The sequence below is a fragment of the Zootoca vivipara genome, chromosome 11, assembly GCF_965207765.1.
Source record: "Zootoca vivipara chromosome 11, rZooViv2.hap1.1, whole genome shotgun sequence".
Classification (NCBI taxonomy): domain Eukaryota; kingdom Metazoa; phylum Chordata; class Lepidosauria; order Squamata; family Lacertidae; genus Zootoca; species Zootoca vivipara.
This window is the reverse complement of record NC_142594.1, coordinates 53,500,409-53,513,621: the sequence shown is the minus strand read 5'-3', so window position 1 is coordinate 53,513,621 and position 13,213 is coordinate 53,500,409. Positions and strand designations below refer to the sequence as shown.

The 13,213-nt window shown below is 47.0% G+C and overlaps 1 protein-coding gene across 1 annotated transcript in view; it reads left to right on the top strand.

The window, feature by feature from the left end:
* WNT3A (Wnt family member 3A) overlaps positions 1-13,213 on the top strand; it is a 103,368-nt gene that overhangs the window by 48,527 nt on the left and 41,628 nt on the right. Inside the window, exon 2 of the mRNA XM_035130022.3 lies at positions 5,069-5,310. Coding sequence (XP_034985913.2) covers positions 5,069-5,310 — 242 coding nt within the window. The remainder of the gene's footprint in view (positions 1-5,068; positions 5,311-13,213) is intronic.

Sequence of the window (13,213 nt, the reverse complement as noted above, 5' to 3'; positions counted from 1 at the left end):
CTGCCTGGCTTTGCACACACCCCCTGAATGTTTTTGCCTGCCGGGAATGTATTATTCGACTTTATTGCTTGTTTGGATGGATGGACAGGTGCATAGATGGTGAGAGAAGGCTATGCAGGTGTGTAACGAAATTAGCCTACAGTACAAAGGAAAAAATTCACATCAAATGCCCCACCCACTTTGGCATCTGGCCCCACCCACCATTGCCATGTGGTCCCTGGGAGATTAGGAAGTGGCTAATCAGAACCACGGAGAGCTCACTAGGGATCTGGATGCACAAACAGGCTTGATACCAGAATAACTGAAAAACCGGGGGCTTAGAGGGTAACCAGTGGTCTGCTGTTGACTGAGAGTTGAACAAGTGTGGGAAAGAGGTGTGTATGTGAGTTTAAAACTTCACTGCCCCTGAGGGGCCTGCCCAGGATTTAAAGGGGCAGTACTCTATTATGGCGGGATGCAGGTGGCGCTGTGGGTTAAACCACAGAGCCTAGGGCTTGCCGATCAGAAGGTCGATGGTTCGAATCCCCGCGACAGGGTGAGCTCCCATTGTTCGGTCCCTGCTCCTGCCAACCTAGCAGTTCGAAAGCACGTCAAAGTGCAAGTAGATAAATAGGTACCGCTCCGGCGGGAAGGTAAACGGCGTTTCCATGCGCTGCTCTGGTTCGCCAGAAGCGGCTTAGTCATGCTGGCCACATGACCTGGAACGCGGCCAATGACGTGAGATGAGCGCCACAACCCCAGACACGGTCACGGCTGGATGTAAGGGTTAGGGGTCCCTTTACCTTTACCTTTTACCCTTCACTCCAAGGTGAAACTCCAACTAAAACACAATGTTAAAAAAAAAAGTTTGAAATGGTTTGCTGAGAATTTTTAGGAGACCCCTATTCTCCTTACCTGGGACGCAGGTGGCACTGTGGGTTAAACCACAGAGCCTAGGACTTGCTGATCAGAAGGTCGGTGGTTTGAATCCCTGCGACGGGGTGAGCTCTGCAACCCCAGAGTCAGTCACGACTGGACCTAATGATCAGGGGTACCTTTACCTTTACTCTGTTATGGCAGCATGCGTGGGCCTAGTCTCAATGGACTCTTAGCTTAGTGTTGCTAATAGCTCCCCTCCTAGTCCTGACCACTCCTCTGGGACATCACATGCCAGTGTCCACCATTACTTTGGCCCAGTGCCTGCACTCTCTAGCCAATAGAAACTCCCTAGCCCTGGATAGGCATACCTGAACTGGTGCAGCAAGACTGCTACTGGAAGCCAAGCAGGGTAGATCATCTGCTTCTTTACATTCAGAAGTCTCGAAGTTCAAACCTCAGCATTTCCAGATAAGTCTGGGAGAGATTCCCTTGAAAGCTGCTGCCGGTTGGTGTAGATCAGGCATGTCAAACTTGCGGCCCTCCAGATGTTTTGGCCTACAACTCCCATGATCCCTAGCTAGCAGGACCAGTGGTTGGGGAAGATGGGAATTGTAGTCCAAAACATCTGGAGGGCCGCAAGTTTGACATGCCTGGTGTAGATGAACTAGATCAGGCATCCCCAAACTGCGGCCCTCCAGATGTTTTGGCCTACAACTCCCATGATCCCTAGCTAACAGGACCAGTGGTCGGGGAAGATGGGAATTGTAGTCCAAAACATCTGGAGGGCCTATGTTTGGGGATGCCTGAACTAGATGAACTGTTCCTTTATAAGGCAGCTTCCTGTATTCCTGATATACTACACCCATGATGCAATACCCAGCCAAGGAACATCTCTCTCTCTCTCTCTCTCTCTCTCTCTCTCTCTCTCTCTCTCTCTCTCTCTCTCTCTCTCTCTGTGTGTGTGTGTGTGTGTGTGTGTGTGTTCCTAGCAGGTGCAGAACCAACCAGAATCATCACCCACACAGTCAGGATTGACAAGTGTTGGCAGGCAAAGGCATTGGTGGCAGCAGGGACCCTGCCAGGGGCCATGATGGCCCCTGGCAGTTGCTTGAGTAGGCCAGGTGCTGACACAAGGTCTGGTTGTATCCCAGCATGGCTGCTTATGGCCCATGTGCTCGGTGGATGGGTGGGTCGTCCTGGGCTGCAGATGAGTCTGGGGTGGTTGGAGAGTCAGGTACCTCCTTCAAAGCAGAGGATAGAGGTCTCACTGCCCCCTAGAATTTTTCATCAGTAGACATTTCTAGTGGGGCACCTACTTTTTGTTGTTGTTGTTGTTGTTGTTGTTGTATTATTTACACCCCGCCCATCTGGCTGGGTTTCCCCCGCTACTCTAGGCGGCTTCCAACAATTACCAAAATACATTAAAATATCACAGATTATAAACTTCCCTAAACAGGGCTGCCTTTAGGTGTTTTCTAAATGTCAGGTAGTTGTTCATCTCCCTGACCTCTGATGGAAGGGCGTTCCACAGGGCGGGTGCCACTACCGAGAAGGCCCTCTGCCTGGTTCCCTGTAGCTTTGCTTCTCGCAGTGAGGGAACCGCCAGAAGACCCTCGGCGCTGGATCTCAGTGTCCGGGCTGAACAATGGGGGTGGAGACCCTCCTTCAGGTATTCACTGATTACCCCATTTACTTAAATAAGGATCCATTTCATTTCTGCCCTACTTTTCCTCCAATGAGCTTGAAGCAGTGTATATTCCCTCCCACCCCTACACACAGGTGTGTGTTTTTTCACGATCACCCAGAAAGGTTAGGCTAAGGGATATTGATGGGTTCAAGGTCCCACAATGAGATTCATGGCTGAGTAGAGATTAAACCTGGATCTTCCCACCAAACTAAGGCCCGGGGGCCGGATGTGGCCCAATCGCCTTCTAAATCCAGCCCATGGACAGTCCGGAAATCAGCATGTTTTTACATGAGTAGAATGTATCCTATTATTTTAAATGCATCTCTGGGTTATTTGTGGGGCATAGGAATTCGTTCATATTTCCCCCCCAAAAAATATAGTCCAGCTCCCCACAAGGTCTGAGGGACAGTGGACCGGCCCCCTGCTGAAAAAGTTTGCTGACCCCTGAAACAGTTAGAGAGACCCATAGCTGTCAAGATTTCCCTTTTCTCACGAGGAGGCCTATTGAGCATAAAGGAATTTCCCTTTTTAAAAAAGGGAGAACTTGACCATTGCACCACACTGCAATGATTCAGGACTACAGTCACTGAGTCCTTGGAGCTCTTCTCTGGGGGTTGTGGGGTGGGGGACGTCCTGGTCTATGACACAAATCTGTGGCAAGTTCTGGTCTGCAGCTACGATGAGGAATGATTCCAAACATGCCAACATTTCCCTGAAAAAGCCAACTAATCTTGACTTACCACCCCACTTCATGAATTGCTCCAGGCTCGTCTAGAAGAGATGTGCTTTGTAAAGGCATGATGGTGACTCCTGTATGGAATTGCCAGTCCGTTGCAGCTCCTACCCCCAAAGTGTCATATCCCCCCCCCCCCCGCACACTGCATTTCTTTGGAAAATAAATCACTAATCGGCTCATTACTCATTATCTAGTGAAGTGCCTTTCAGAAGGGTGGGTGAAAAATAGGGAAGCTGCTTGTCTAAAGGTGTGTCCGGACCAACACATTCCATTTCTCTTCATGGTGGCTGGTTTAATTTGTCCTCTCCCAATACCCGAAACAGTTTACAACAATTTTTTGGAAAACATAATAAGCATCCTCATCTTTAAAAAGTTAAAAATCACCTCTACGATCAGTTGCTGTTCAAACATGCAGGAGATTACAATAGCAATTCATTACTTAAACATTTGGTTTTTTTCTGGTGAGGGCCGCATTCTGTTGAGAGCAATCTGTCGGGGGCCGCATCCTGGCAGTCGGAGGAGCCGAGGTGAAACCAGAGACAAAAGTCTTCTGGATGAGCCAATCTGGAAAGCCAGGTGCCCACTTGCCACGAGGGAGCTGGTGGAGCAGCATTCTTACAGCCCTTGTCTACACAATCAAGGAGTCCCTGAGTGTGTCTAGCACGTACACACACACACACACACACACACACACACAACCTTTCCAGACCCTTGTGGTTCACTTGCAGGTCACAGAGCAGCTTCAGGGAGTAGGGAATTCCAAGTATCAAAGATGATCATTACTTTGGAAAAGAATGCATCCTAGGCAGCACTTTGAAAGGAGCTGTTGAAAACCCAACGAGCAGTTTCAGAATCCCCTTTCCAAGCACAGCAAACCCTCCACCTCTGGGGCAGGTGGGCATGGCTTGGCTGGAACAGGCCAAATGGGGAGGCCTGGTGGGCCTAATTAGGCTTGTGGCCAGAGGTTACCCACCCCTGCTTTACATGATCATAAATTCCAAGAGGAAGAAGAAGTGAATCAAAACCCATTGGGGTTGGCTGGTGATTCTTTTTCAACTCATTCCGACCTCTGACTCACCACTTGAACACACAAACCAACAATGAGCTTGGAGTGAGTTCAGGGGGGGGGGGTTGACTGCAATTCAACCATTTATATCTCACCTTTCTACACTGAAGTGTTCATAAGGTGTCTTGCAGCAAAACACCCAAAACTAAGAAGCTTAAGTGCCTCACAGGGTCTCCATTTATTAATGTTATGTAGAAATATTTATAAAATGTGTAATCAAAAAGTGTACATAAAATAAAATGTATTTTATATGACAGAATGTGCACCCCACTGAATCATAAAAAAACTCTAGGCAGTTTACATAAAATTTAAATGTAATATGAGACAATTATCAAAACATGGTGAAAGTTCCTAGGACAGTATATGGCCGTCTGCATATTGTACAGTCGAGATCTGCCACAAATATGTCACTGAGTATGGATCTGAAACCAAGTCTTAAGGCTCATCCAAACTTCTGCTTGCCCCACCACTTCTCCCCATTGAAAAGAAGCCCTTTCCCCCTGACTCAGAGGCCAACAACATTCTGGAGGGCCACATTTTAGGCCATGCATACCAAACCATCTCTCAGGAGTTGGCTCTGGGAAATTACAGCTCTCCATAGGCAGGCTGGATCATGTGAGAGGCAAATGGGCTTGGGGGGGAAGGGCTTTGGTTCTCTGTTAGTCAGTTGATCACTTCTCTTGAGAATGGAAAGACCACACTCTTCTCTTTCTCTTTTTAGGTCCTTGGCGATTGGTCACCAATATTCCTCCTTGGGAACTCAGCCCATCCTTTGTGGCAGCATCCCTGGCTTGGTGCCCAAGCAACTACGGTTCTGTCGGAACTATGTGGAGATCATGCCCAGCGTAGCAGAAGGGGTGAAGATCGGCATCCAGGAATGCCAGCACCAGTTTCGTGGCAGGAGGTGGAACTGCACCACTGTAAATGACAGCCTGGCTATCTTTGGCCCAGTGTTGGATAAAGGTGAGTACACAATGTTCTAAAAGGAACGACAGAGGTGATCAACCTGAGAAAATGGAATTGGGGGATGAGAGTTTAGCTGATGAAATCTCTTGAGGAATAGGCAATTTCTGTGGGGTTTCTTTCCTGCCTGAGGAGTCAGACTGTGCTTGTGGTTTCCGTTGTGCTCCAATGCAGTTGTTGTTGTTGTTGGCACCCATCTGTCTTGACATACGATGGCGTGCACCTTTGGGGGTAAAGTCAAACCGCTATGTTAGCAGCACCAAAGTGACCTCCCTGGGCGTTGCCTGGGCAGTGTGTATATAGGGCCTTGGCTGCCCAGACGACAGAACCCTCCTCTTGGCTTCACTGATGTGCTTCAAGGAAAAGCAGAGCGATATGTTTAGCATCAGCATACCTGCCAAGTTGCTGTCAGAGAAATAAGGGACCGGGCCGGAAATAGCAGACCGGAAGTAGCGCTGCCGCCATTTTGGAACTGGGCAGAGCATGCTCAGAAGTGACTTTTGATGCTGCTTTGCCCAGTTCCAAAATGGCCACCGCACCAGAATAAACCGGGGAAAAACAAAAAAATCAGTTTTTTCAGCTAGGAACAGCTGGAAAAACGGGGATTTCCCGGGGGAAACGGGAGACTTGGCAGCTATGCATCAGCTTTGCTGCAGGAGTTGTTGGAAGGAGGCATGCAGGGCACCATCCAACTGTCTTAGGGACTCCATTCTGGATTTATGTAGGGTTTTCTCCTTAGCCTTTTCTTCTCCCAAATAAGGCAGCAGAGGTTTAGGATCAAATCTTTCCTTCTCCTACATGGGCTACTCTCGCTTCCCTCTACAGCACAGGCAGAAACTACCTTCTTGACTGTTGGACCAACTATTGGTCTCGTCCACTCAATCTGCTGGAGCATGTCTTCACATGCAGGAGATGTTCCTAACTCACCAAGGGTTTGAGACCCACCAGGTATCCTCAACTAGTTTAGTCAGGCAGTTGAAATGGTTTCCTGCGGAGTGGCTTCTGTCACATGCAGTAGTAGAATTTTGAAGACAGTGGTAAGCAGGCATTGGTACCTGAAGAGTCACAAGCCAGGTAGATGAAGGGAATGCTGTGGATGTAGCATATCTTGATTTAAGCAAGGCCTTTGACGAGGTGCCCCATGATATTCTTGTAAAGAAGCTAGTAAAATGCAGGCTAAACAATGCTACCATTCAATGGATTTGTAACTGGCTGGCTGACCAAACCCAAAGGGAGCTCATCAATGGCTCCTCCTCATTCTGGAGAGTAGTGACTAGTGGGGTGCCACAGGGTTCTGACTTGGGCCCAGTCTTATTCCACATCTTCATCAATGACTTGGATGATGGGCTTGAGGGCATCCTGAGCAAGTTTGCAGATGACACCAAATTGGGAGGGGTGGCTAATACCCCAGAGGACAGGATCACACTTCAAAATGACCAAGATTAGAGAACTGGGCCAAAGCAAACAAGATGTATTTTAACAAGGAGAAATGTAAGGTACTACACTTGGGCAAAAAAAAATGAAAGGCACAAATACAGGATGGGTGACACCTGGCTTGAGAGCAGTACATGTGAAAAGGACCTAGGAGTCTTGGTAGACCACAGACTTGACATGAGTCAGCAGTGTGATGCAGCAGCTAAAAAAGCCAATGCAATTCTGGGCTGCATCAATAGGAGTATAGCATCTAGATCTAGGGAAGTAATAGTACCACTGTATTCTGCTCTGGTCAGACCTCACCTGGAGTACTGTGTCCAGTTCTGGGCACCACAGTTCAAGAAGGATACTGACAAGCTGGAACGTGTCCAGAGGAGGGCAACCAAAATGGTCAAAGGCCTGGAAACGATGCCTTATGAGGAACGGCTTAGGGAGCTGGGTATGTTTAGCCTGGAGAAGAGAAGGTTAAGGGGTGATATGATAGCCATGTTCAAATATATAAAAGGATGTCATATAGAGGAGGGAGAAGGGTTGTTTTCTGCTGCTCCAGAGAAGCGGACACGGAGCAATGGATTCAAACTACAAGAAAGAAGATTCCACCTAAACTTTAGGAAGAACTTCCTGACAGTAAGAGCTGTTCGACAGTGGAACTTGCTGCCAAGGAGTGTGGTGGAGTCTCCTCCTTTGGAGGTCTTTAAGCAGAGGCTTGACAACCATCTGCCAGGAATGCTTTGAATTGATGGTGTTTCCTGCTTGGCAGGGGGTTGGACTGGATGGCCCTTGTGGTCTCTTCCAACTCTATGATTCTATGAGATGAGTATTATGCTCAGGGAGGGTAGCTGGGGAGTGCAGTGGCCAAGGGCGGAACTCCTTCTAAGATGATAGGGTGGCTATCTCCATCTGGTAGCCACAACTATGTGAACATACAGCACTCACAGTGCTGAGTTTGAATGGTGTTGTAGAGTGTTCCCAAACATTCTCACTGATTAGATGCAAGTTGACAATTAGAGGTGTTTGACCACATGCAGATTTGGTGACAGAAATATAAGATCAGCTTGGATAGGAAGTAAACCTTCCACAGGATGTTGGGTCAAGAATGTCTCTGTGTTTTTGATAGGAAGGGAGCACCAAAGCACAAATATTGAGGAAGTCTGGGTGCCAAGTGAATTCAGATGGAAGTAAGCCAAGGGACACGGTGTCCAAAACACAGGTTGGAAGGCTGAATGCTCCATATGGCTTTGAAAATCTCACCCAAGTTTTAGAGATGCTGGTTGGGGAATCAGGTTTTGTTCTCAAAGGTGCAGTCAGTAATATGGTTTGCTGATGTGTAATGCATGAAACGGGACTTAGGCTTCCTTATGTTGACATTCGTTTGTTGATTTAGTTTATTCATTTATCTTCCAGTTAGCGATTTGCATGAAATATAAAACATAATGTTCCCAATAAAACAAGTTAACCTAACTTTCTTCAGAATAAAGTCAGCAGTACACACACACACACACACACACACACACACAGAGAGAGAGAGAGAGAGAGAGAGAGAGAGAGAGAGAGAGAGAAATTATAAAATGAAATTACATATTAAAATACATGTCCGAGTAGGTTTGCTTAAACAAAAATTTTTTAGCAGTTGCTGAATATCATCAGGCAAGGAGCAGTCAAATGGCCGTATTATGGGCGAGGGGAACCCTTCAAGTAATCTGTTTCCAAGCTGTACTAAGCTTTATCTATATTGAATTTTGCCCAGGTACGAAACAGCAGGCAGTGAGGATCTCTGAGCTGAGATGAAACATGCTGACAGAGTCTCACTCCTGATAGTGCTGCAACATGTTGCATTAACTGCTGCTTCCTGGACTAAGTGAAAGGGAAGCCCACATAGGGCTGCTTGTTCTGCCCTGAAAGTCCACTCAGAGCAAATGTCTACTGGGTTTAATCCACAGGATCACAGAATTGTAGAGTCGGAAGGTATCCCAAGGGTCATCTAGTCCAACCCCCTAAATCTCAACTAAAGCATCCAGTGGTAAAGAGGGGTTTTTCCAGGGAAAGCAGAGGGCAAACAGAGAACCACTCAGACCCATTGCCCAGAAAGCACAGCACAAGCGGAAATCCCCTCGAATTCGTGCTTTCTAGGCACGATACAAGTGTGGACAAGCCCATAGAATGCATTGCAGCATCTCTGCATTCAGTTATTGTTGTTTAGTCCTTTAGTCATGTCCGACTCTTTGTGACCCCATGGACCAGAGCACGCCAGGCACTCCTGTCTTCCACTGCCTCCCGCAGTTTGGTCAAACTCATGTTTGTAGCTTCGAGAACACTGTCCAGCCATCTCATCCTCTGTCGTCCCCTTCTCCTTGTGCCCTCCATCTTTCCCAACATCAGGGTCTTTTCCAGGGAGTCTTCTCTTCTCATGAGGTGGCCAAAGTATTGGAGCCTCAGCTTCAGGATCTGTCCTTCCAGTGAGCACTCAGGGCAGATTTCCTTCAGAATGGATAGGTTTGATCTTCTTGCAGTCCATGGGACTCTCAAGAGTCTCCTCCAGCACCATAATTCAGTTATACGTATTCCCAATTATACGTATTCCCAATTCCCAGTTATACACATTCAGTTATATGTATTCCCAAATTGATTTTTTGAACTTGACCTCTGTTGAGATCAAAAGCCAGAGTCCTGCAGAAGAAATAGTCACGTCTGGAAGGAAGCAACTTTAGCATAAACACAGCCCTAGTTTAACTGGACTGAAGTTAAGCCTCTCTGGGTGTAATTATGGAAATAGTTAGCAGCCTCATACACTTCCCCAAGGGACTGACACTGCTGTTAAGATTAGCTTACCCTAATGCTAGAGCAAACACCAATTGACCTCCCGTCAGAAGTGCAAGGCAACCCTTAGAATATGTTTAAGAGAGTCCATCTTGATGGTGATTTGTACGGTTGACCTTCTAAGACAGTTCACCCTTGGGAGAGAGAAAGGCTAGAGTTCTCACTAGCAAACAGTATTTGGGAAATTGTAGAAAGGACTCTCCTTTCCTTCTTTATGTGTAATGAATGAGGCTATGAAGTTGGTTATAGCAATTCGTTAATAGCAATTCCCAGTTCCCAGTTTTGATTCAGTTGTAGTGGATGAACTGGGCTAGCCTGGACATCTATGTACCTGAAAATAAGCCCTTTGTTGTTGTTTAGTCGTTTAGTCGTGTCCGACTCTTCGTGACCCCATGGACCATAGCACGCCAGGCACTCCTGTCTTGCACTGCCTCCCGCAGTTTGGTCAAACTCATGTTCGTAGCTTCGAGAACACTGTCCAACCATCTTGTCCTCTGTCGTCCCCTTCTCCTAGTGCCCTCAATCTTTCCCAACATCAGGGTCTTTTCCAAGGATTCTTCTCTTCTCATGAGGTGGCCAAAGTATTGGAGCCTCAGCTTCACGATCTGTCCTTCCAGGGAGCACTCAGGGCTGATTTCCTTAAGAATTGATAGGTTTGATCTTCTAGCAGTCCATGGGACTCTCAAGAGTCTCCTCCAGCACCATAATTCAAAAGCATCAATTCTTCGGCGATCAGCCTTCTTTATGGTCCAGCTCTCACTTCCATACATCACTACTGGGAAAACCATAGCTTTAACTATACGGACCTTTGTCGGCAAGGTGATGTCTCTGCTTTTTAAGATGCTGTCTAGGTTTGTCATTGCTTTTCTCCCAAGAAGCAGGCGTCTTTTAATTTCGTGACTGCTGTCACCATCTGCAGTGATCAAGGAGCCCAAGAAAGTAAAATCTCTCACTGCCTCCATTTCTTCCCCTTCTATTTGCCAGGAGGTGATGGGACCAGTGGCCATGATCTTGGTTTTTTTGATGTTGAGCTTCAGACCATATTTTGCGCTCTCCTCTTTCACCCTCATTAAAAGGTTCTTTAATTCCTCCTCACTTTCTGCCATCAAGGTTGTGTCATCTGCATATCTGAGGTTGTTGATATTTCTTCCGGCAATCTTAATTCCTGCTTGGGATTCATCTAGTCCAGCCTTTCGCATGATGAATTCTGCATATAAGTTAAATAAGCAGGGAGACAATATACAACCTTGTCGTACTCCTTTCCCAATTTTGAACCAATCAGTTGTTCCATATCCAGTTCTAACTGTAGCTTCTTGTCCCACATAGAGATTTCTCAGGAGACAGATGAGGTGATCAGGCACTCCCATTTCTTTAAGAACTTGCCATAGTTTGCTGTGGTCGACACAGTCAAAGGCTTTTGCATAGTCAATGAAGCAGAAGTAGACGTTTTTCTGGAACTCTCTAGCTTTCTCCATAAACCACCCCAAAATTATATATCTCCACCATCAGCTGACTGCCCCGCAGACTGCCCTAGCGGTGGTGCATCCCAGAACAAGTCTTAAGAACACAAGAAGCTGCTGAGCAAATTCCCTAGATAAGATCTAGGGAAATAGCTGTAGCTCAGTGGATGCAGCAACCTTGTCCTTGCAACCAATCCATATTGTATGTACTTCAGACATATCCAATAAGGAAACTTAGCGGTAGAGCACCCAATCTGAACATGGAAGGTCTCAGGTCCAATCCCTGGTGTCTGCAGGTAGGGTTGGGAAAGAATCCTCTCTTAAATCCAGAATAGTCACTGCCAATCCTGAATACTGAGCTAGAGGGACCAATGGTCTGATTTAGGGCTGGGCTGTCATCAATATGTCGATGACACCCAGATTTATCTGTTGATGGATGGCCGTCCTGCCTCGGCCCCGGACACACTGACCAAGTGTTTGGAAGCTGTGGCTGGATGGCTACGTGGGAGTCAGCTGAAGCTAAATCCTTCGAAAACAGAGGTCCTCTGGCTGGGTCGGGATGACATGGGTCGGGGGGGGGGGGCAACTTCCATATTTCGCTGGAGCTCAATTAGTGTCAGCCCCTTCTGTCAAGAGCTTGGGTGTAACCTTGGATGCCTCCCTTTCCATGGAGGCTCAGGTTGCAACCACAGCCAAGGTGGCATTTTTCCATCTCCGCCGCATTAAGCAGTTGGTCCCCTACCTTTCTCAGCCTGAGAGATGGCCACGGTGATCTATGCGATGGTCACCTCTAGGCTTGATTATTGTAACTCGCTCTAGGCGGGGCTGCCCTTGAAACAGACCCAGAAACTCCAGCGGGTGCAGAATCCCGCGGCGAGACTCCTTACGGGGTCCTCACCGCGAGATCACATTCATCCAGTGCTTTACCAGCTGCACTGGCTCCCGGTGGAGTACAGGGTCAGGTTTAAGGTGCTGGTTTTGACCTTTAAAGCCTTATGCGGCTTAGGACCCTCGTACCTACGGGACCGCCTCTCCCGGTATGCCCCACAGAGGACGTTAAGGCCCACAAATAATAACATACTGGAGATTCCGAGTCACAAGGTGGTTAGACTGGCCTCGACCAGGACCAGGGCCTTCTCAGTACTGGCCCTGACCTGGTGGAACGCTCTCTCTCAGGAGACTAGAGCCCAGCGGGAGTTGTCATCTTTTCGTAGGGCCTGCAAGACAGAGCTGTTCCGCTTGGCCTTTGGACTGACTCAGTCTGACCCCGGTGTTACCCTCCCCTAAGGCTTTATCCTACAGATATTTAAATGAGGTTGCACTTGTAGATTCCTAATTTTAAAATTGAATTTTAACGTTGTATTTAATCTGCATTTTAATTGAATTGTTTCTTTTATGCTTGCTTTGATATTCTTGTTGTTAGCCGCCCTGAGCCCGGTCTTGATTGGGAAGGGCGGGGTATAAATAAAATTAGTAGTAGTAGTAGTAGTAGTAGTAGTACAAGCCAGGTTCCTATGATCTAGTATGAGGAAGGGCTGTAGCTCTGAGGCAGAGCACTAACTGGGACAGAAAGTCCCAGGTTCTTAGATACCATTGTGTGTCACACAGAACTCAAGGCAGTTTCCATACAAATATAATTATCATTACAAAATCAACAAAATTTCGTAAGATACAAAATGCATGCCTTACTTTATAACCATTTCATGCCGTTTAACAGCAGTACCAACAGAGAAAAATAGTCAACCTCCAGAGATTTTTTAAAAACAAATGAGCTTTCACCAACCAACGAAAGCACATTGATGTTGTGGCCATGCATGCTTTCAAGGGGAGGCGTTCCGCAACTGGGGAGCCAATGCAGAGAAGGCCCTACTCCAGGTCCCTTTACAACAAGCAACACCAGTAGGGCCTCCTCAGCTGTCCTCTTATATATGGAGCATCCCACTCTGACTCCCAACTTCTTTGCTTATCAGGGTTTGATTTCATGGTTTGCCTCCAGTGATGAGCAAATCTGCCCATTTCAATATCTTCCATTTTCTCATTTTTCCAATCTAAAATTCAGTTCCCCACCCTTCCACATCAGTTTGCATTTTATAAAATTACATTTGTGAAAATTCCTTAGCATTTTAGTGTCCATTTCTCCTAACATACATATTTCTGCAAAGTAATTTCCCCTAATATATGTTATTTTTATG